Source organism: Cololabis saira, chromosome 13 (assembly GCF_033807715.1).
Source record: "Cololabis saira isolate AMF1-May2022 chromosome 13, fColSai1.1, whole genome shotgun sequence".
Classification (NCBI taxonomy): domain Eukaryota; kingdom Metazoa; phylum Chordata; class Actinopteri; order Beloniformes; family Belonidae; genus Cololabis; species Cololabis saira.
Genome location: NC_084599.1, coordinates 8,409,625 through 8,432,258, shown reverse-complemented (window position 1 = coordinate 8,432,258; position 22,634 = coordinate 8,409,625). Strand labels below are relative to the sequence as shown.

The window sequence follows — 22,634 nt, the reverse complement described above, 5'->3', positions numbered from 1 at the left end:
GATTCTTTTGATGACAGTACACCATGGTGGATTCCTGAGTCAGTTAATATGTATTATTACTGTACATTTTCAAATATAGATTTGAAAAATGCTTTGCTGCAGAGTTATAACCACTTTACCACGTTTTACTTGATTTAAAATGCACCTAAAATGTGTGTGGGACAACAGAGCTACAAGCAAGACTGATATTCTGGAGAGAAACGGTCAATAATTAACATTTGTGGACAAGTTAGGTCACTTACTTATCTGTCTAAACGGGAAAGCTACCTGAACTCATCGTGTGCGTAGAGCGACAAGTGTTGACAGGAGAGGAAAGAGATAAAAGCTGGAAATGTTGTGACACAAGAGGGTGAACTGTGCAGAGGCTTCACTTCAGCTGCTCCCCCGGTGCAGAGAACATGTCCTCCACCACCATACCACCGCCACAATGCTTGAAGAAACCTCTAACAGTTCCTCATCGCTACATGTTTGGACCGGGGCCTTCAAATGTTCCTGGGCGCATCCTGTTGGCTGGAGCCAAGCCGGTCATCGGACACATGCACCCCGAGATATTTGAGGTAACTCAGTGGATTTGAGACAGATGATGAAGGTGTTGTGTAATGATTACAAGCTTTGCACTTTTTTTCTAGTTTTTGTGCAGTTTAGATGTATATTTTAAAATTAATTTGTATGTTTTGTATTTAAACACATTTACAATGAAATAAAATATGATGATTGTTATAAATTAAACTTCAGCTTCTCCACGAAAGGTCTGAGTCTAAAGTTTACCTTATTTATTTAAGATATATTAATTGCAGATATATTTCAGTGCCATGCCATTCCAACATATGACTTTGATTAATACTTTTTACAGCATCCAGCTTGTGAGTGTTTTAGTACCTTGTGAGGTAATTTTTAAATAATTGCAGTGAAATCGTTTCTTCTGTGTTGATGACTTGTTTGGATTAATGTCATCACAAACAATGAAAACCAATGGATATTCACATTTGAGAAGCTAATTCTCCAGAATTTTTCCATATTCTTAATTTTATTTAGAGCAGCTATCAATAAGCATAACTATTTTTGTTTTTCATACAACTATGGCTTACGTGCATCCTGAGTCTGCTGCAGAACTGAACCAAACAAAGGCAATATATGTTCTCACACTGATACAAATATTGTGCTTGATCTACTTTAAAAAAATAAGTCAACTTTTTGCATGAGATTATTATGTAGATCAAGAAAGACTAGTCTTTGTATAAACTACTTAATTTTTTGTATGTAAATAATACATTTTGCAAGTACAGTCAACTTAATTGTGTTAAGGTTACTTTATTTATCAAAATTAGGTTGACTTTACTTGCAAATGAATTTTGTGTATACTAAAAATTAAGTACCGGTAGTTTATACAAAGACTAGTCTTTCTTGATCTACATAAAAATCTCATGCGAAAAGGTTGCCTTCATTTATTTTTAAAGTACATCAAGCAAGATATTTTTTTACTGTGGTTTCTACTTAAACAAATAAAGCATGTTTCATCTAAACGTTGGTCAATCTGCCCAATAGATTAAAATTGTTAAGGGAAAAGTAACAACAAGATCATTGCTGTTTGTGTGTAAATGAAAAGATTGCCTAGGATTACATAAATACTGCTTTTGAAGGAGAAAATGCACAATGTCTTGTTTTTTGAACAAATGCAGATTAAGTTCAAAACTAGATGAATTCATGTAAAGCAACAAACTTCATTTTTAATTGTTAATATCACAGATTTAAATATGTTATATTTACAGTGCATTTCAACTGTGGATTTCCACTAACTTTGCTTGTTTTACATCACAGATAATGAAAGACATCAAGAGTGGAATCCAGTACTTGTTCCAGACTCGGAATGAGGTCTGTTTCGCGGTGAGCGGCACCGGCCACTCCGCCATGGAGTGCGCCCTGTTCAACGCGGTGGAGTCCGGGGAGCGAGTCCTGGCCGCCGTCAACGGCATCTGGGGGGAGCGGGCCGCCGACATGGCGGAGAGGATCGGTACGAACACTCCTGCCTTACAGTCCAGGTGGAAAATCCTGACGATATTGGACCTCTGTTGCGAAACGTTAAACCTAAATTATGGTTCCGCGTTCAATCGACGCAGGGCCTATGCCGTAGGGTACGGCGTAGGCTCTGCGTTGGTGTAACGCTGACCATAAAATCAGCCTTTAGCGGAACCGATCTGTGCGCAAACGGTGCCTCATTTACGCGCATGGCATTCATGAAAAGGCTGGCGGAAGAGTTTTAGGGCCAGGCAGGAGAAAAAATATATTTGAGAGGGGAAGATTTTTTTTTTATTGTGCACTTTGAGAAAAAAGTCGAAATGTCGAGATTAATGTTTAAATACAATTTCAAGAATAAAGTTGAAATTTCGTGAATAAAGTCGAAATTTCACCTTTCTCCTCAACATTTCAACTTTATTCACGACATTTTGACTTTTTATACAACATTTCGACTTTTTTCTCGAAATTGTACTTCAACATTAATCTCGAAATTTCGACTTTTTTCTCAACATTTCGACTTTTTTCTCGAAATTGTACTTCAACATTAATCTCGACATTTCAACTTTTTTCTCGACATTTCGACTTTTTTCTCGAAGTGCATAATGAAAAAAAATCTTCCTCCTCTAAAATATTATTTTTATTTTTCTCCTGCCTGGCCCTAATACTCTTCCGTACTGGTGTGAACTTTGTGTTGCTATACGAATAAAACCTACCTGACAGAAAATTAACAATACTTATCATTGTCAGGCTTTACACCATTGATGCAGTTGATAAACTCTTGTTTTTCAAATTGAAACATGGGTTCAAAGCTGAGAGGCATCTATCTGCTTCCATTAGGACATTCCTAAAACAAGTCTCTCGACTTTACACTATAATGCCATGTTTCATATCTGATACATGGATTTCTGAGACCTTTAGCATCATCTTAATTAAAAAAAAGGTTTCATACAAACCAAAAAATAAATAAAAATAAAACTAAATAAAAAACATCTAAATATACAGAATGTATTCATAATGATAAGGAAAATAATGATTTTAATACAAGATTTTAAGTGTTTTGATTCCAATATAAAATTAACAATTCAAATAAAAGGACATTTGGGATTCTTTTGCGTTATTTATGTCAGGCTATAAAAAGTTAACAAGATCATGCGCTTGTCTGCTGCAGTCCATATACTTCATGTGTGTCACTTTTTACTACACTACTACTACTACTGTCATTTAGCACACTTTTATCCAAAGCGACTTACATCTGAGAACAACACAAGCAAGAATTTACATACATTGTATACATTTCCCCCCATTTCTTTGAATCCAACTTTTTATCAAACCATTTTTGCCTCACCTTGTGACTGCTTCCTTGCAGAGGACATGAACTGCATTAGTTACCATTTTCCTGGGGAGTGCCCTCCATGGTCTCAATCATGCCTTAGGCTACCAGCTCTGAAATAGTCTGTTCTGTTCTGTTCTGGACGAGGATGTACCGTCGCACCTCCTGATGTGATGGTCCCTGGGCAGGGATTTGTGTTAATATTAGTAAGGATGTGATTTATGTGCACAGAATTAAAACATTTCATGATTGAGGTCTAACGTGTGGGTGAAGCTAAATGGGTAAATAGTGGTTTGGTGCCCAGGCATTTCTTACAGCAAGAAGTGTATATTTCCTTTTTTTTTTACTTTAAATGTTATTTTATTTTATTTGGAACAAGGGACACAAGAAAACTATATTCATGAGTATTTAAATCCCCTCTCATGTTTGTTACAGTCACCATTACTTTAAGACAAAAATAATTCTAAACTGAGTTAAAAATGAATGAAATAATTAAATAATTCCATATGTCCATCAATCAGGTGCCAGAGTAAACACCGTGGTGGCGCCTCCTGGTGGCTACTTGACCAACACCGAGATTGAGAAGGTATTGCTTCCCAACTCTGAGTTACATTTCCTGAACGTTCCCGGTGCCGTTGACGTAGTCTCTGTCCCCCCTCACTGCAGGCTTTGTCAGAGCACAGGCCCGCCGTGTTCTTCCTGGCACATGGAGAGTCCTCCACAGGAGTCCTGCATCCTCTGGATGGAATCGGACAGCTGTGCCACAAGTAAGATGCTCCTCACATGTCCGTCATTGTTGCATGAGGAGACAGGTGACTGCAGGTGTGTCCTGACCTGTGTCTGCAGATACGACTGCCTGTTTCTGGTGGACTCTGTGGCTTCGATTGGAGGGGCCCCTCTGCACATGGATCAGCAAGGTTTACACATAAATCACATATATTTTCACAACTGAGACTGTTCTGTATAGGGATGGGCGGTATGGACTAAAAAATGTATCACGATAATTTCTGGCATTTATCCCCATAACGATAAAAACAACGATAAAAAAATACCAATTCAACTCCACCTTTTCAACTATAAATATATCTCATCATTCTTTCTTTCTTTCTTTCTTTCTTTCTTTCTTTCTTTCTTTCTTTCTTTCTTTCTTTCTTTCTTTCTTTCTTTCTTTCTTTCTTTCTTTCTTTCTTTCTTTCTTTCAGGCTCATTTCTTTCTTTCTTTCAGGCTCATTTCTTTCTTTCTTTCTTTCAGGCTCATTTCTTTCTTTCTTTTTTCTTTAAGGCTCATTCCTTCCTTCCTTCCTTCCTTCCTTCCTTCCTTCCTTCCTTCCTTCCTTCCTTCCTTCCTTCCTTCCTTCCTTCCTTCCTTCCTTCCTTCCTTCCTTCCTTCCTTCCTTCCTTCCTTCCTTCCTTCCTTCCTTCCTTCCTTCCTTCCTTCCTTCCTTCCTTCCTTCCTTCCTTCACGTACATTGTGCGTGGATTTAACACAGAACCATAAATCAGCTTCACACAAAAACGTCATCAACGGGAATTTATCGTTTTTACCGCGAGATACAAATTCTTACCGTGGGGAATTTTTTTGACGGTTTATCGTGAACGGTAAAATATCGCCCATTCCTAGTTCTGTGTTATGTTAATGCTTTGATAACACTTAAAATTGTTGTTTTTTGTCGTAAATGTTTGTACCTGCAGAGATTGACATCCTGTATACAGGCTCCCAAAAGGTTCTGAATGCCCCTCCGGGTACGGCACCCATTTCTTTCAGTGAAAGAGCATGGTGAGAGCTGTGTGCAGCATACGTTTATGTGCATGTACTCTAAAGTGTGTACTAAGCTAAGATTTGTCCGCAGCCAAAAAGTATTCAATCGGAGGACAAAGCCTGTGTCTTTCTTCTTGGATTTAAGTTGGCTTGCAAACTACTGGGGGTTGGATGGCAAGCCCGCCAGAGTGTAAGACACTTGTTTTTCCTGCAGATGAAACATAACCTTGTCCTAACCAGTAGTCTCGTTTTAAGAGCACAAGATAAAACACTTGTACTTCTGTCTTCCTGATGTCCTCCAAACAGATATCACCACACAGGTCCGGTCACGGCCTTTTACTCCCTCAGGGAGAGCCTGGCTGTGCTCGCTGAAGAGGTGAGACGTGAGTTGCAATTAAACGTGTCGCTCCGGCCTAAGCTTAGAGGAGCCTGTTCATTCACCCGTCAAAGCAGGAGTCTGCAGTGACACAAATTTGAATTACAAGTTATCCAGCTTTTGCTCACAGGTTCCTTTTCTAACGAAACCCATGACTGGGTGAAAATTTCATTTGACATTTCTTTGTTTCATGGCCAAATGATTGGCGTTCCCACGAGCGTGCTTACTCTGAGTTAATTCAAATCAGCCAATAAGCATGTTAACATATTAACTGGTAGTAGCTTTCGTAGGACAGTTCAGTCTCACGGGGTCCCAGCGTGGCAATAATTCTTGTGATCAGTATTTTGCATAAATTTACTCCTTTCTCATAAGGTTTTTTCTTCCTTTCTAATTGCCATTTTTCATGCAAGGGTCTTGAAAATTCATGGGAGCGACATCAAAAAATGGCGGAGTATTTCCACGCTGGCCTGGAGAGGATGGGTCTCAAGCTCTTCGTCACGGAGAAAGTGAGTTTTAGATGTAAAACAGCTCTGTTTAAAATGAACAAATGCTGAATAATTTTAATAAAGATTGTTGCTGCCGGTGAGTTATCATGAAATCATAAATGGCTTCTTACAGCGCGCAAGACTCCCTACTGTTACCACGATTGTTGCTCCTCACGGATATGATTGGAAAGAGGTCACAAGCTACATCATGAAGACACAGAATTTAGAGATTTCCGGAGGGCTGGGGCCATCGGCGGGTTTGGTAAGATTGCATACCACAAATAAGCAGCCAGCTGCTCTTTGTTTCCTTAGTGTGAAGATGTTTCTGGTGTTCTCAGGTGCTGCGTGTGGGACTGATGGGATGCAACAGCAGCAAGGCGGGTGTTGACATGGTGTTGGCAGCACTGAAAGATGCTCTGAAACACTGTCACAAGAGCAAAGTGTAACATGCTTTTGTTTCAGTTGTGGTGGAAAAAAATGTGTATAATTTGTGTCAATCTTACTGTTACATGTGTCAGAAATAAACAGTATCTCTAGGACAGTCTTGTGCCGATGATCTTAAATGTTGATGCCAACTTTTGTCCAATGTTTCTTTTCTTCGTTTGCGTTGACTTGATGCAACACTGAACTCTGATCAGTCTACAATTAGTTTTATAAGTTGAGAAATATTCAGCAAGGTTCTCTCTTTTAGCAAGACATGCATTTTTTCAGTTTGTCATTTGAGTCAATGCAAAATTTAAGGTCAAACTAAGACATATCTGGATGTCCGGTGAGGTTTTCCCAGCTTTTCCCACTGGAAGGACACTCCGAGGACAGACGGGAGGGACTCTGACTCTCAGCTGGCCTTGGATGGATGGATAAGATAAATACATTTAGGCATAAAACAAATATTTCTTATTCTGAAAAGCCAAAAACAACTTGCAAATCAATTCATACTGTGCAGTAAAATGTCAACAACTTTTTGATAAATATCATTCATTTTGAATAAAATTTTTCAAACGGGCTGTTACAGAGCTGCTAGAACGGGAAGAATCACAAAAGTCAATGTTTTAGAATAGAATATAGAATAGAATATACTTTATTGTCAGTGTACCTGGGTACAGTGAGATTTGAAGCAGCATCACCTCTCCAGTGCAAGACAAATAAGAACAATAGTGCAAACAATAAGAAATATAAGAAATAATATAAAAAATATAAAAAAGGTTAAGGTGCATTTGAATAATGAAGACCTGAGATTCTATTTACAAATGATAGTATATACACATGTAATTTTTGGAAAGGTGCGTCAGGGATGTGGTTGAGGAGGACCCAGATGCAGGAGGCAGGAGTTACAAAAAGGGTGATTTATTTAACTTAAACAAAGAAAAGTGATGGTTAGCAGGATTGCAAAAACCAGAACATGAAAATTGCAAAATCCAAAATAACCTGACCTGACACATGGGGGTTTAGAACAGTACGTATCAGCAGGGAGCTGGGAAAGACAAGACAAGATATACGCAGAAGGCTTGACGAGACACAAGTGCAGAGGATCAGGGCAGATTTCAGTTAAATGATAAAAACTAACAGCAGCCCTACTTTGGATGTCCTACTTAAAACCATATATATATATATATATATATATATATATAAGGACAGACCTACTCCGCTCTATGAACATATTGAAACAGCTGAACATTTATTTTATAATTGTAAATTGTCTAATGCTTTCTGGGAAGATTTGTATGACTGGTCATTTCCTAAATTTGTCAATTTCTCTAATCTATCAAAAGAAAGTGTTTCGTTTGGTATACTTGTAAAATACCCAACACGTGATTTGGCAATTAACATGATCATCATTCTTGGGAAGTTTTTTTATACATAAAAATAGATTCATGAAACTAAAACCAAAATTTTATGTTTTTCACAAGGAGCTACGTCTCTATTTTTCATCTTTAAAGTGTATGGAGAAGTAGAATGCTGTGAAACTTTGCAATTTAGTAGAGGGACTTAATCTTGCAAAGTACCCCTAGTTGTCTTGTTGTTTTTTCCAGTGATGAGTCTTGTTTTAAGTGTAATGAGATGTTTTTTACTAAAATGAGACATTTTAACTAGAAATAAGACAAATATTCTTGTTAAGATTTTGAGTTTTTGCATTGATCCATTTTACTTATCCTGTGAAGGACAGTCATATTGATAAGTTCAGAAAAGTGTTTTTTATTGTTGTGTTTTGATGTATTTGATGTAAGCCCAGTGGATATTTAAAGCTTACAGAAGGCTGCATTTAACTGCTGCTATGTCATTCCTGCAGTATTTCTGCAGGTGTTTTGGTCACTGCTATTATTTGTAATATATTATATTATTTGTAATCAGCACAAATTATCTGTCCCCATATGATAAAACCCACCATCCCCCCTGATTTTTTTTTACAACTCGAGTACTGTATATATATATATATATATATATATATATATATATATATATATATATATATATATATATATATATATATATATATATATATATATATATATATACGGTATATGTGTGTGTGTGTCTGTCTATGTGTCTATGGACAGCATGGGATGGACAGACCTACTTCGCTCTTTCAGAGTTTTGTCCCTTACCGCGCCTCGTAGCAGCACGTCACTCCTCTTCCGGGGTGACGTCACGCCCCGGTTTTTGGCGGGTAAACAGTGATGATCCTTGCGCGTTTTTCTTCTTAACAGCAGCACAAACCCCCTGAAACAGCATGGCCTGTAAGCGAGGGGCTCTCATCGTCCTGGAGGGAGTGGACAAGGCCGGGAAAACCACGCAGTGCAGTAAACTGGTGCAGGCGCTGCAGGGCAGCGGGCGGCCCGCCGAGATGATGAGGTTTCCCAGTGAGTCTCTGTCTCTGCCCTGCTGGGGGAACATGGTGGTAGTTGGACCTCTCCTGTACTGTCCTGCGTTGACCTGTCTAACAGAAAGCGCTGTGTTTGTGCAGACAGGAGCACCACCATCGGGCAGGTGATCAGCTCTTACCTGGAGAAGAAGAGTGAGCTGGAGGACCACACGGTGCATCTGTTGTTCTCTGCCAACCGCTGGGAGCAGGTGTAAGGCTCTGCTTTATTTACTTATACTAAAGGGAGGTGGCCGGGGTCTGCTTTTGGCAAAGCAGGTTTGTTATGTTATAATTGATGAGAGAAACATCCACACTCAGGATAGCCCAACATGAAGGAGCTCCAGTGCGAGTTAAAAGGATCATATTGAACATTACAGGATTTATTATGGTCTTCCTTCATTAAAGATGAGATGTCACCAGGGACACTTGTAAGTGCTTCCACCTTAAAATAGTTTGAACTCTTCCTCAATCAAATCTCCCTCATAAGACCTCACAGCAAACCGTTAATAATCATTATTTTCTCCATATACCGCTCCCTAGCTTCCTAGTTTAAGGTATTCCGGTAAATTCCAGTTCCTTTCCGGCATTTTAACATCTTTTTTCTCGTCCCGTCTGTTCACTTGGTGCTACCACACTGCTGTTTGTTTACACTCACGCAGCTGCCAACATGGCCGCCGCGTCCCAGAATGCAACGCGGTGCCCAGTACTCGAGTTGTAAAAAAAAAAAAATCAGGGGGGATGGTGGATTTTATCATATGGGGACAGATAATATAATATACCGTATTACAAATAATAGCAGTGACCAAAACAGCTGCAGAAATACTGCAGGAATGACATAGCAGCAGTTAAATGCAGCCTTCTGTAAGCTTTAAATATCCACTGGGCTTACATCAAATGCATCAAAACACAACAATAAAAAACACTTTTCTGAACTTATCAATATGACTCTGTCCTTCACAGGATAAGTAAAATGGATCACTGCAAAAACTCACAATCTTAACAAGAATATTTGTCTTATTTATAGTTAAAATGTCTCATTTTAGTAAAAAAAAATCTCATTACACTTAATACAAGACTCATCACTGGAAAAAACAACAATTTTCACCTGTTTCAAGTAGATTTTCACTTGAAATAAATAGAAAAATCTGTCAGTGGAACAAGATTTTTTAGCTTGTAATGAGAAGATAAATCTTGTCCCACTGGCAGATTTTTCTATTTATTTCAAGTGAAAATGTACTTGAAACCGGTGAAAATTGTCAAATAAGTTATTTTTCTGGTGTTATTTTTCTGGTGATGACTCTAAATGTTGAAATAGCAGTAAAACCACATTCATTGATGAAATGACATAAGGGATGGAAAGGAGTGATGGCAGTTTTACAGGGGGGATGATTTGGACCGTTTTTATTTCAGGGGGGGATGCCATCCCCCCTCAACTTGAGTACTGGCGGTGCCCGAGCCCAAAATTTCAGGGGTAGCATAATTTGATAGTCCAGTAACATCCTATCAAATAATGCTCCCATTACTTAATGCATTCAGGTAGATGCTAATCAACTCACTGCCACTGCAGGATGAATGTCAGCATACTTACTCCCCCCAATTTATCAGCTTATTAACAGATTTACGCTAACACTGATCTGATACTGCGCCGCAAAATATCTAAAATGATCTCTGCTGGCTTGTATGTATATATATATATATATATATATATATATATATATATATATATTCTTAGGGATTTTGAGGATGTTACTTGTCGTTAACAGCAGCGTGGACTAAAGGGATGCAAGAAATTATGGGCGTGACAATCAAACTTTGAAAATCTACCCACTATAGCATCTCCATCACAGGCCACAGTTAGCATTTAAGCTTCACAGAAAGTCTCGGTCTTTGAGAACATAAATGCATGTTTAACTAAAGCCTCCGTTTATGTAAGTAATCATACTTCAACAAGTGAAATCTTTCTTAGTTTCAGTGACACCATGATATAGACTGTACAGTTTTTTTTTTTTAACTACCGTATGTAACATGTTGGACAGTTAAAAAAAGTAATTTACCGACATATTTCAATACCTCCATTTAGAATACAAACTAATCAGTCAAAATTATTTTTGAGTTTTTCTATATGAAAAACTCAAAAAATATATGTCATTCTATATGAAAATAGACATGTTTCAGAACTGTTTAGGGCGATTGGAGATTTTACGCAAGTGCATTTTCAGACACTACAAGGGTTATAAAAATGTATTTTTGTTGGATTAACCTCCCTGATGCCTCGTCCACCTAAAGTTACCTGATCAGGCATCTCTTAACCCTTTTAATACTGGATTATTTCAAGTTGAAATCAAACACACCTCCAGTTTAGTCTTTAACAGATTTCAAATTAAGGGCATTTTCTCCCCCTTTTTATTTCACAGACTTGATTCTAGCAGTGGTGCAGATGCGTTTCAAATATGATACATCAACACTGAGGGGCTAAAGTAGTCATTAAAACAGCCTCGTTGCCTCTATTGTGTATGTTTCTTTGATAACTTGCTGCTTACAGAAAATGCAGAGACCTTCCTGACATTCTGTTGCTGCCTATCTTATTTGCTAAAATCTTAGTTATATTCTTGTGTAAAAACCAAATAGCCAAGTGAGCAAATACCATAGTGGTCGTGCACATATATTGTAAAACAAGTCAAAAGCAAGAATCAAAGTCTATTATCCTGTATATTTATCTCATAAACCTCCGTATGTCAAGACACATGAACCGTGTGTTGTGCACCATCCAATATCTTTTAATTTCTTAAAACCAATTTTCAGACGTTTCATTCAAATTGAACAAAGCCAGCACAAGAAGTTACGCAGGGCTGTCTTTAACTTCCTGTGTTGAGTCAGCAGGTGGAGAAGCAGTGGAGCTTGTTTTTCTTGCATAGCTACCTGTCTAATATTAGAATTATGGTGGTATTATGTGAGGTGGGAAAATCCCACCGGTAAAATGATGCAAGGCTATGGTTGCAAATGTTGCTAAAAATAATGCAAGCAACCTTAAGAGTTTTAGCAGACATCACATGATAAAGCACAAGTTTATTAAATGAAAGGGGGGCAGGGATTAATGGGAGCAGCCAACTCTGGAAGCTGGTCTTCAGAAATGAGACCCCCCACCCCACGGGTTGGAAATAAAACTGAACCTGTCTTTACAACAGATGTTTACACACCCATATGTGTTAAAAAAATCAAAATATAAATACTTTTTTTCATTTTTGTTTTAAGATAAATCCCAATTGATTCTTTTTTTTTAAGTGTATTAGAGCAATAAGTGTTTTAAATTAATCAAAAAGGGAAAATATAACACTGGTATTGGATCAGTACTGTTGCCAAAGCCTGAATATCAGAATCAAAGAAAACAAGTAATATCAGCCATCACGATGGCGCATGTAAACCCAATATAACAATAATGCATGTACACATTTACTTTCCAAGCCATGCAGGTGTCGCATTAACATTTTCAAGAATCAAACTCTTGTGACTGTTACAGGGCAAAGTCAGTAATTAAAATGAAAACAGAAGATTTAATCTCTGAAATTATCTTTATTTCATGTTTCTAGTTTTTTCAGAGGCTGAGAAATAAACATTTTTAGTAGACAGCTTTAAGTCTTCCACAAAACTCCCAGGTTTTTAATGTTTGGGTCATGAGTTAGGAAAATAAACTCAACATTGTTGATTTTGGTATTTTCATAGGACTTGTATAATATTTCCAAACAAAAATACAGTTATTTAAGCAAATGCCTCCTTTCTTTTCTCTTCTGCTGTTGGCAGATTTAGAGTGGCCTTTGCAGGTCAGTGTATATTTAATAATCAACGTGTTCTGACCTTTAGGCCTTTAATGAAGAAGAAGCTGGAGGAGGGCATCACCCTGGTGGTGGACAGGTACGCCTTTTCTGGGGCTGCTTTCACCAGCGCTAAACCGGTAAGTGCTTTTGTTTAGTCAAGCTCTGCATCCATCTGTTAGTGTCGTCATAAGCGTTTCGGCAGAAACAGTTCTCTGCTCCTCATTTATTTTGTTCCTCTCCAGGGGTTCAATCTAAATTGGTGCATGGAACCTGACGTGGGCCTGCCCAAACCCGACCTCGTCATGTTTCTGCAGTTGAGCCCGGCTGAAGCTGCTTCAAGAGGTCAGTTTGGAACTGAGCGATACGAGACGACAGCTTTCCAAAAAGCGGTTCAGCAGAAGTTCGAGGAGCTGATGAAGGACCCTAACGTAAACTGGCAGGTATGAGGATGGTTTCCACTGCTAAGTTGAAGGTTTTTATGTCATTTAAGGCAATAAGAACAAACGCCTAATAATTTGTATATTTTAGGTCATTGATGCGTCACAGAACATCGAGAATGTTCACAATGACATCAGAAACCACAGCCTTAGCGCCATCAGTGCTGCTCAAAACACGCCGCTTGGGGAGCTGTGGAAGTGAGGCGGAGCCAGGCATGGTGAAGCTTATTATTTTGCACACCGCATACTTTGCTTTTCCAACTCTTTCCTAATGTTTTTTTTTATGAATATGAGTAACTTATGTAATATAACACTTTTCAAAATTGAGACAGGACCAGTTGTTAAATATGATTTTCCTGTTTTAATACCTCCGAAATATCTATTTGTCTGTCATTTTTCTTTTAAGTTTGTCAATAAATTTCCAAACTTGAGTATTTCTTCTAGACTTGGCCGTCTTAGCTTGCATCAACAACTAATAATACTTGTTTGTATAGGTTTGTCTGGATTTGGTGTCATTGCAGGCTCTTACAGATTTCAGGTTTAAGTGACAAACTGTGTAAGCCAAAAGGCATCACGAACCTTTGTGTTTTTATACAACCGGCATGGCAATTTTACTTACAGAGTCGGGGAAAGGCACCGTATCACTTCAGAATAAACATTTAAAGTGTTAAGACTTAGTGGAAACAGATGTATGTAAAGATGTTTCATACATTATTTCTCCTGAGCTCCTGCTACGATGTTGGATACAATGCGCATTCAGAGGCGGTTGAGAAGGATGCTGTGTAACACACACCAACTACATCGCTGGAGCTGGACCGGCTCAAGAGGTCTCCAATAAATGTTCATCCCCTCAGGGCTTCCCTTCTGATACAGAGAAGAGACCCAATCATCCGCCTGGGATTTACTGCCGGACAGTAAATCATCGTTTGTCATCTTCCTCACAGCGACAGGATCTCAAACTCCTCATCTTCCGAGTCAAAGAATCGCTCCAACCTGTCCGAGTCCGAGAAATCTGTCAAGGGAATGGAAATAATTAATTTCAAAAATGTTTTTCCTTCTTTGGAATACATAAAATATGTACCGTATTTTCGGGACTATAAGCCACTACTTTTTTCATAGGTTTTGAGGCTTATACAAAGGTGCGGCTATTCTGTGGATTTTTCTTCCACCGCTCGGGGCGCTCTAACCGGAATTAAAATTAAAACTAAGACAAAATAAATGCAAAGAAGAATACGCTACTTCTTCTTTAGCAGATAGAAGTAGGTAGAAGCAGATTTCAAACAGATAAATAAATACCGGTTATTTTCTCTTGGTTCTGTCCCGTTTTAATCAGCAAAGTTGCTGCCGTGTTAAAAGACACTGTTAGGAAAGGATCTATTTAGGTACAAACATGTACAGTTCAAAATCCTTCTGTACATGTAGTAAATATCTAATCTAACATAAATATCTGCGGCTTGCATTTTTTTTTTTTTTATAAATAGAGCGGATGCGGCTAATAGTCCAGAAAATACGGTATTTATTTATAAATGTATATTTACCAGGGGTAAGGTTTAGGGTATCAACGCTGACCATGTGGGTGGGCTGACTGTCTACTAATTCAAACATGGGGAGACCTCCTTTCTTGCAGGACATCTAGAAAATGAAACGGCATCATTAAAAATTCTGTTTAGTTCAAGTGACAGGAGAGCAAAGCGGCGCTGAGACGTACCCGTCTGATGCGCATACACCAGTCGTCGAACTCGTCCTCTGTTCTGCAGAAGAAACCCTGGCGGAAAACAACCAGCAGCAAAACATCTGAAGTGCTATAAACTTTTCAGACTTTCTCGTTCAAATTGAACGGTGAGAGTGAATTTCAGATATAAAGTTCTTCTACGTAAACCCACTGCTGCGATGGATGGGTCCAGCTCACAGATGTGCATGCGACAGGGCGGGTGCTGGCAATGGTAGCTCTCGTCAGGGACCTGGCCGTCTTCGCACGGCTCCACGGCCGGCTGAGTGGTGTGTGGGTCTAAGTAGATGAGCTCTTCTCCTGGGGACAGAGACACGCGTTCAGAGGAAGAAGGCTCTCTTAAAAACAACATGAGTATGAGGTCTTTGCAATGAACAGCTGAGCGTGTATCGCACAAGAAAGACATACCGACATAACCGATGAAGTAATGGGCACTGTTGGGTTTGCCCCCAATGACACCCAGGGACTGAGGCAGCATAAAGCATTGCTGTGGAAAGGGACATGAGGGGTTCTCTTAGGGCTGGCCAATTAATAGAACATTAATCAAAACTGGCATATATAACCAAGATTATCTTGCCCGTGTGAATTATTTCATTACTTCCCTTTGTGTTCATGTACCATTCCCTTGAAAACACACTATTTCATTTGTAGTTGTGTTGGATTATAATTATTTTTGTAATAGCTGAGCATATTTACAAAAAAACTGTCACTTTCATATTGGACAAAATTAAAACTAAACTAATAGTTTAGTTTAAATTCGCCCAGCTCTAGTTTCTCTTGCTCCAGAACTAAAATTCCCCTGCTCGCTCTGTTTTCAGCCAAACTCGGTCTGAAGTGTCAAACTGGCATCATCAGTCTCTGGCCAAGTCTCAGTAACAGCTTATGAAATCCTCCTTATGCTTAGTTAAGACTCTTTATTCAGGAAAATCTCTTGTAAGGCTGCTTATGTGTAACATTGTGCTCTTTAATCACTGAAAAACTGACCCTGTATGTGTGTCTTTTTATGCATTTTATATATTTTTAACAACTAGCAACTGGATTTTACCCACAATATAATGTGGTCAGAGATTCAGATCCAACATCTGCTTCTACATTTTATGCAGCTTTCTGTGGAACAGCGGAAAGCATCTATTGACAAATGAAGTATTTCTCAAAGCTTTGAAAACATATTTGTGCATGTTTTAATTACATAAAAGAACCGTGAATATCCCATCTAACAGGGATTGGCTTTTCCTCCAGTTAAGTGAAATGGCTGAAGATGAATTTCCATCCTTATCAAAACCGTTTTCTTTTAATTACATGTGCAATGACAAACCCCATTCTAAATATTCAGCACTGAGAGACGCGTTAACGGTTCTGAGGTGGATGAGAGGATTTCTCACTTTGAGGGTTTCAATGTAGGCCTCGTTTATGTCGCTCAGGCCCAGCCTGAGGGGGATGAGCAGGACCAGGGGTTTCCAGAGAGCCGTCTCCTCTTCAGCCAGAGCACAAGCTCCCTCCATGCAGCCGTTGAGCTCCCCCATTCCCTCCTGACCACCACATGCTTCTGCAAGCTCCAGCCAGGGCATACAAAGCCGCTCTGCAGAGACGATGGAAGGAAAAAAACTATTTGCATTAGGATATTTAAAACGAGTACTGAGACGGATGTGCTGAGAATAAAACAATAAAGTTGCAGCAACTTCAGTTGCATACTGAAGTTGACCATAATACAGTGTTTGAAGTGTTTTTATCTACACTTTTAATAAGTAACTTACAACTTGTTTTTACTCAAAATAAAACAAGCTCTATTTCAACATTGAAACAGAGTGCAAATGTTTGTGACACTGAAAGGCCTTGTGTTGATTAAAAAAATAGCAGAAAGAGCTTGCAAACAAGCTGGAGCTGCACTCACTGATCTCTTCGATGATCACAGTGTTATCCATCGCCACGTGCACAACTAATCTGCTCCATGTATCAAACACAGTCAGCTTCCTGCGAGGGTGACAGGAAAACAGATTTGAGTTTTAACAAGCTGATAAAACGTTTTAAATCTGCACGCAGACCAGCAGCTCATCTGTTTCAATTCACCAACGTGTCAACGCAGTGAGCTGAAAAGCAAGTCGAGCCACTAAAATATGCAAAGAAAACAAAGCAACACCCTAAAAAATAAATAAAACTTACTAAGACCAATATACTTTGTCCATTTTCCTGTTACAAGAACAGTCGACGTGTGTGTGGAACGTGAAACAAAGTCCAAGACATAGAATATTATTAGTGTCAGGTCATCTTTACCCCGTCATAACACATGTGGTAAATTAATAAAACAGCTACTTTGGAGTTTTGGCAGAGTAGCTGTGCAGAGCGATATTTTAATCATGGGGTCCAAATTCCAATAACTAAAAGACGGCATACGAAATAAATTCTTTGAAATTCTAGTGTTTACTGAAAATTCAACTGTGTTCTTAAAAGAACAACAACAATGATTATAAATAACTATTTTTTTTCCATACTGTAGCAGGTCACAGGCCTTGGTCTCTGTCACCAGAAATCTCAAAATAAACTGCTGTAAGTTTCTGGACAAATACAATTTAAGCAAATAAAATATCAAACTGAAAAAAAAAACTTAATGCATCAGCCCGCAGATTCTGAAATTTCATTATTATAGCACAGTTGTCAAATTGTTGTTTGTGTTTTCCAACATAACGGTCTAATGGGGACTTCATGGTGGTGCACTTAATACAGTTTCTTGTGTTTTATCGTTATTTTGCTGATACTTGTCTTCCAAGCATGAAAGTAAAACTGCAGTTGCAGTGAAAAATGTTAAAGCCTTGCCTCTAATTCAAATAAAAGTACTCTTTAATTCCCTGGTCTTCAATTACAGTCCTCGTGGGCCGGTGTCATGCACGTTTTAGATGTTTCTCTGCTTCAGCACACTTGACTGTGTCATTATCAGACTTGTGCAGACCTGGATGACATGCCGATGACAACTATTAATTATAATCAGGTTTGTTAAAGCAGAGAAACATCTAAAACGTGCAGGAAACCGGCCCACGAGGACTGGAATTGAGAATCCTTGCTTGAATTCATCGTACTTTTTAGATTAAGAGCTAAAATCTGACAAATCTCTCATTTGAAATCTCAGTGCTGGATAAACTTGGAGTCTGAACTGAAGTAACATTAGTCGCATTCTTGCATCCTCCTGGTTATGAAGCACATATAGGAATAATACTGACAGAATGGGACACCATCCAGTCTGACTTACTGGTAAAAAAACAACAACAAAAAACAAAAGATGGCTCTGAAGTTGTAACACTCTCAGGTTGAGTGAATCTATTAAGACCTCCTTGCTGAATACATTTGCCTGCATTTCTTGGCTTGAAAGGACCATACATCTGGACCATAAATGGACAATCTTCAGGACTTGGACCAAGCAAAAGCCATTTATAATCATTTACAAAAATTATACTCAATTAACTTCAAAACATTATTGTTGTTGTAAAATTTGAACTCTATAAAACCAAACAATCCCTCTACAGCCCAGTACTTACTTTAGAACCTGTGCAACTGTGTTCGGTCCATACCACTGGCCTATAGGCTTTCCCTCTCCGACTCCCATTTGGGCTGCATGATTTAAAAAGAAAAAAGAAAAGTTGTGCCCAAGTGAAAGCGAATCCTTGATACAACTCGAAGCCTTTGACATTCACTACTCACCAATTTGATGGATGGAATAATAGCTGTCTTTTTTGTCGATGAAGGCGTTGAGAATACTGGTGTACTCTTCTCTTTGTTTTTGGGTTCTGGCCCATCTCCATTCTGATGACAAAAAAAACACTTATCAAGTCTGGCTAAAGCCAGAAGCCGAGCTCCGTCTGGTACGGATTAATCACTAGTGAGGAGCCACAAGCCTTACCTCTGCCTAGGTGTCTACACACCAAGGCCTCTCCTAAGATCATCTGGCCGCACCGTAACATACATCCCCATCCCGTGTCCGATGTCGGTCCAGTGCCTCCTGTAACACATACGGGAGTCCATCCATGATTTTGTTTCTGTGGCTAAAAGGGAAAACCTGAGGAAATCAACTATAACACACTTGCTTCATCAACTCACCAATCGGTGGGAAGTTTCTTCTGTATGTGAACCACAACCGTGACGCGACATCTGATAAAAGCTCGTCTTTCTCTGCATCGAAAGCAGAAATAGACATATAATATATACTGTATCCACATCAATGAAGTGTACAGGCTCTCTCATATATCGGATTTTAATGAATGACAGCTAATGCAACAAGATGGTGCTAAATTTCCACCTGTGAGTGCATTGTATTCTTTTCCCAAGATCCACACAGGGTCTGAGGTGTCAGGAAAATCTTCAAACTCTCCAAACCGAAGTGTGTCGTACGTCAAGGTAGCTGCAAAATAAGAAGACTGGTAAAGATTTGCAGGTCATCGCCATGATTGTTGCTGCGAGCCTCAGGCCATCTAGGGTAGCTAACATAAGTGATCTGTTAAAGAGGTAAGATGGAGGATCCATTAAAGGCCAGAGCAGAATACATATCACTTACAGGGATGACCTTTGTTTATGGCCCTAAATACTTCAATCTGTGTTTCTTTCAATCAATATTTCTCTCAGTTTACCTGGAAGTTGAAAAATACATATGCAGGATCAGGTGTGTCCCAGATTTGAAAGTGAAATTAATGAACCTTCAAATGGATCTGCTGAGGGCAATACAATGACTTACTTTCATAATATAGGGGAAGTTGTAAGAAGTCAATTTCAAAAACTTTTTATGACGTATCAGAACAACATTTGTGCAAAAACTGTGCCTGCATCCACAAAGCTCGTTTCATGCTTTCTGTCACCTTTTATAAATGTCTGATAGAAAACATAACAAACAGCAAAACGAGGCTTCGCAGTAGAGCAACCCGAGTTCACCTGTGCAATAACAGCAACCTTTAACTTATGATTGCATATACAAATCTTAATCCAGTGTTTACCAATAATAATAATAATAATAATAATAATAATAATAATAATAATAATGACTTGGATTTATATAGCGCCCTTCAAGACACCCAGAGCGCTTTACAAAGATCATTATTCATTCATACACATCCTCTCCGGTGGTGGTAGTTACGTTTTGTAGCCACAGCTGCCCTGGGGCAGACTGACGGAAGCGTGGCTGCCATATCGCGCCAAACGGCCCCTCTGACCACCACCAATTCATACACATTCAAACACATTCACACGGTGTGTTAAATGTGCAATCTGACTCTCAGTCAGTGTTTGTAGACACAAGTTAATAACAGCGAGCTAAAAGTCAAGTAGTACAGAAGTGGTGGACAACACTTGGAGAAAGACGGTCAGTTCTTGTTTTGGGTGAACTGTGTGTGTCACCTGGACAGATGAACAGACAGCTATGAATTGAGGGTGTGGAGTGAGACTGGTGTGGAGTGAGACTGGTGTGATGGTGAGACTGGTGTGGGAGTGAGACTGGTGTGGGAGTGAGACTGGTGTGATGGTGAGACTGGTGTGGGAGTGAGACTGGTGTGGGAGTGAGACTGGTGTGGGAGTGAGACTGGTGTGGGAGTGAGACTGGTGTGGGAGTGAGACTGGTGTGGAGTGAGACTGGTGTGGAGTGAGACTGGTGTGGAGTGAGACTGGTGTGGTGGTGAGACTGGTGTGGGAGTGAGACTGGTGTGGTGGTGAGACTGGTGTGGAGGTGAGACTGGTGTGGGAGTGAGACTGGTGTGGGAGTGAGACTGGTGTGGAGTGAGACTGGTGTGGAGTGAGACTGGTGTGGTGGTGAGACTGGTGTGGAGTGAGACTGGTGTGATGGTGAGACTGGTGTGGGAGTGAGACTGGTGTGGGAGTGAGACTGGTGTGGAGTGAGACTGGTGTGGAGTGAGACTGGTGTGGAGTGAGACTGGTGTGGTGGTGAGACTGGTGTGGGAGTGAGACTGGTGTGGTGGTGAGACTGGTGTGGGAGTGAGACTGGTGTGGGAGTGAGACTGGTGTGGAGTGAGACTGGTGTGGGAGTGAGACTGGTGTGGGAGTGAGACTGGTGTGGGAGTGAGACTGGTGTGGGAGTGAGACTGGTGTGGGAGTGAGACTGGTGTGGGAGTGAGACTGGTGTGGGAGTGAGACTGGTGTGGGAGTGAGACTGGTGTGGGAGTGAGACTGGTGTGGGAGTGAGACTGGTGTGGGAGTGAGACTGGTGTGGGAGTGAGACTGGTGTGGAGTGAGACTGAGACTGGTGTGGAGTGAGACTGGTGAGGAGTGAGACTGGTGTAGAGTGAGACTGGTGTGGGAGTGAGACTGGTGTGGAGTGAGACTGGTGTGGAGTGAGACTGGTGTGGGAGTGAGACTGGTGTGGGAGTGAGACTGGTGTGGGAGTGAGACTGGTGTGGAGTGAGACTGGTGTGGGAGTGAGACTGGTGTGGGAGTGAGACTGGTGTGGGAGTGAGACTGGTGTGGGAGTGAGACTGGTGTGGGAGTGAGACTGGTGTGGGAGTGAGACTGGTGTGGAGTGAGACTGGTGTGGGAGTGAGACTGGTGTGGAGGTGAGACTGGTGTGGAGTGAGACTGGTGTGGAGTGAGACTGAGACTGGTGTGGAGTGAGACTGGTGTGGAGTGAGACTGGTGTGGTGGTGAGGAGTGAGACTGGTGTGGAGTGAGACTGGTGTAGAGTGAGACTGGTGTGGAGTGAGACTGGTGTGGGAGTGAGACTGGTGTGGAGTGAGACTGGTGTGGAGTGAGACTGGTGTGGATTGAGACTGGTGTGGAGTGAGACTGGTGTAGAGTGAGACTGGTGAGGAGTGAGACTGGTGTGGAGTGAGACTGGTGTGGAGTGAGACTGGTGTGGAGTGAGACTGGTGTGGGAGTGAGACTGGTGTGGAGTGAGACTGGTGTGGAGTGAGACTGGTGTGGAGTGAGACTGGTGTGGGAGTGAGACTGGTGTGGAGTGAGACTGGTGTGGGAGTGAGACTGGTGTGGTGGTGAGACTGGTGAGGAGTGAGACTGGTGAGGAGTGAGACTGGTGTGGTGGTGAGACTGGTGAGGAGTGAGACTGGTGTGGAGTGAGACTGAGACTGGTGTGGAGTGAGACTGGTGTGGTGGTGAGACTGGTGAGGAGTGAGACTGGTGTGGAGTGAGACTGAGACTGGTGTGGAGTGAGACTGGTGAGGAGTGAGACTGGTGTGGAGTGAGACTGGTGTGGTGGTGAGGAGTGAGACTGGTGTGGGAGTGAGACTGGTGTGGAGTGAGACTGGTGTGGGAGTGAGACTGGTGTGGGAGTGAGACTGGTGTGGGAGTGAGACTGGTGTGGGAGTGAGACTGGTGTGGGAGTGAGACTGGTGTGGAGTGAGACTGGTGTGGGAGTGAGACTGGTGTGGAGGTGAGACTGGTGTGGAGTGAGACTGGTGTGGAGTGAGACTGAGACTGGTGTGGAGTGAGACTGAGACTGGTGTGGGAGTGAGACTGGTGTGGAGTGAGACTGGTGTGGAGTGAGACTGGTGTGGGAGTGAGACTGGTGTGGGAGTGAGACTGGTGTGGGAGTGAGACTGGTGTGGAGTGAGACTGGTGTGGGAGTGAGACTGGTGTGGGAGTGAGACTGGTGTGGGAGTGAGACTGGTGTGGGAGTGAGACTGGTGTGGGAGTGAGACTGGTGTGGGAGTGAGACTGGTGTGGAGTGAGACTGGTGTGGGAGTGAGACTGGTGTGGAGGTGAGACTGGTGTGGAGTGAGACTGGTGTGGAGTGAGACTGAGACTGGTGTGGAGTGAGACTGGTGTGGAGTGAGACTGGTGTGGTGGTGAGGAGTGAGACTGGTGTGGAGTGAGACTGGTGTAGAGTGA

The 22,634-nt window shown here is 40.8% G+C and overlaps 3 protein-coding genes across 3 annotated transcripts in view; 2 read left to right on the top strand and 1 right to left on the bottom strand.

Annotated features, from left to right (window-relative positions):
• The first annotated feature begins 139 nt into the window (after positions 1-139).
• On the top strand, positions 140-6,534 carry agxta (alanine--glyoxylate and serine--pyruvate aminotransferase a). Its single transcript, XM_061737556.1, has 11 exons — positions 140-557; positions 1,819-2,011; positions 3,868-3,932; positions 4,013-4,113; positions 4,193-4,263; positions 5,039-5,123; positions 5,197-5,295; positions 5,412-5,481; positions 5,892-5,987; positions 6,100-6,228; positions 6,305-6,534. Exons 1-11 carry the CDS (start codon positions 399-401, stop codon positions 6,410-6,412), a joined length of 1,176 nt encoding a protein of 391 aa, XP_061593540.1. The 5' UTR covers positions 140-398; the 3' UTR covers positions 6,413-6,534.
• A 2,049-nt stretch (positions 6,535-8,583) lies between these two features.
• dtymk (deoxythymidylate kinase (thymidylate kinase)) lies at positions 8,584-13,506 on the top strand. Its single transcript, XM_061737554.1, has 5 exons — positions 8,584-8,824; positions 8,929-9,037; positions 12,685-12,775; positions 12,881-13,078; positions 13,167-13,506. Exons 1-5 carry the CDS (start codon positions 8,695-8,697, stop codon positions 13,275-13,277), a joined length of 639 nt encoding a protein of 212 aa, XP_061593538.1. The 5' UTR covers positions 8,584-8,694; the 3' UTR covers positions 13,278-13,506.
• atg4b (autophagy related 4B, cysteine peptidase) overlaps positions 12,183-22,634 on the bottom strand; it is an 11,764-nt gene continuing 1,312 nt past the window's right edge. The window contains exons 2-13 of the mRNA XM_061737553.1: positions 19,090-19,191; positions 18,891-18,962; positions 18,694-18,792; positions 18,495-18,596; positions 18,332-18,404; positions 16,696-16,775; positions 16,187-16,383; positions 15,213-15,291; positions 14,959-15,104; positions 14,784-14,840; positions 14,614-14,707; positions 12,183-14,087 (exon numbers count right to left, since the gene is read on the bottom strand). Coding sequence (XP_061593537.1) covers positions 14,014-14,087; positions 14,614-14,707; positions 14,784-14,840; positions 14,959-15,104; positions 15,213-15,291; positions 16,187-16,383; positions 16,696-16,775; positions 18,332-18,404; positions 18,495-18,596; positions 18,694-18,792; positions 18,891-18,962; positions 19,090-19,191 — 1,175 coding nt within the window. The 3' untranslated portion in view covers positions 12,183-14,013. The remainder of the gene's footprint in view (positions 14,088-14,613; positions 14,708-14,783; positions 14,841-14,958; positions 15,105-15,212; positions 15,292-16,186; positions 16,384-16,695; positions 16,776-18,331; positions 18,405-18,494; positions 18,597-18,693; positions 18,793-18,890; positions 18,963-19,089; positions 19,192-22,634) is intronic.

What these genes read in the sequence shown, in the direction of transcription:
- dtymk (XM_061737554.1), top strand. Translation starts at nt 8,695, where the DNA reads ATGGCCTGTAAGCGAGGGGCTCTCATCGTCCTGGAGGGAGTGGACAAG. An exon ending in GCCAACCGCTGGGAGCAGGT is followed by an intron (nt 9,038 to 12,684) that starts GTAAGGCTCTGC and finishes TCTGACCTTTAG; the next exon opens with GCCTTTAATGAAGAAGAAGC. An exon ending in ACCCTAACGTAAACTGGCAG is followed by an intron (nt 13,079 to 13,166) that starts GTATGAGGATGG and finishes TGTATATTTTAG; the next exon opens with GTCATTGATGCGTCACAGAA.
- agxta (XM_061737556.1), top strand. Translation starts at nt 399, where the DNA reads ATGTCCTCCACCACCATACCACCGCCACAATGCTTGAAGAAACCTCTA. An exon ending in CGACATGGCGGAGAGGATCG is followed by an intron (nt 2,012 to 3,867) that starts GTACGAACACTC and finishes TCCATCAATCAG; the next exon opens with GTGCCAGAGTAAACACCGTG. An exon ending in AGCTCTTCGTCACGGAGAAA is followed by an intron (nt 5,988 to 6,099) that starts GTGAGTTTTAGA and finishes GGCTTCTTACAG; the next exon opens with CGCGCAAGACTCCCTACTGT.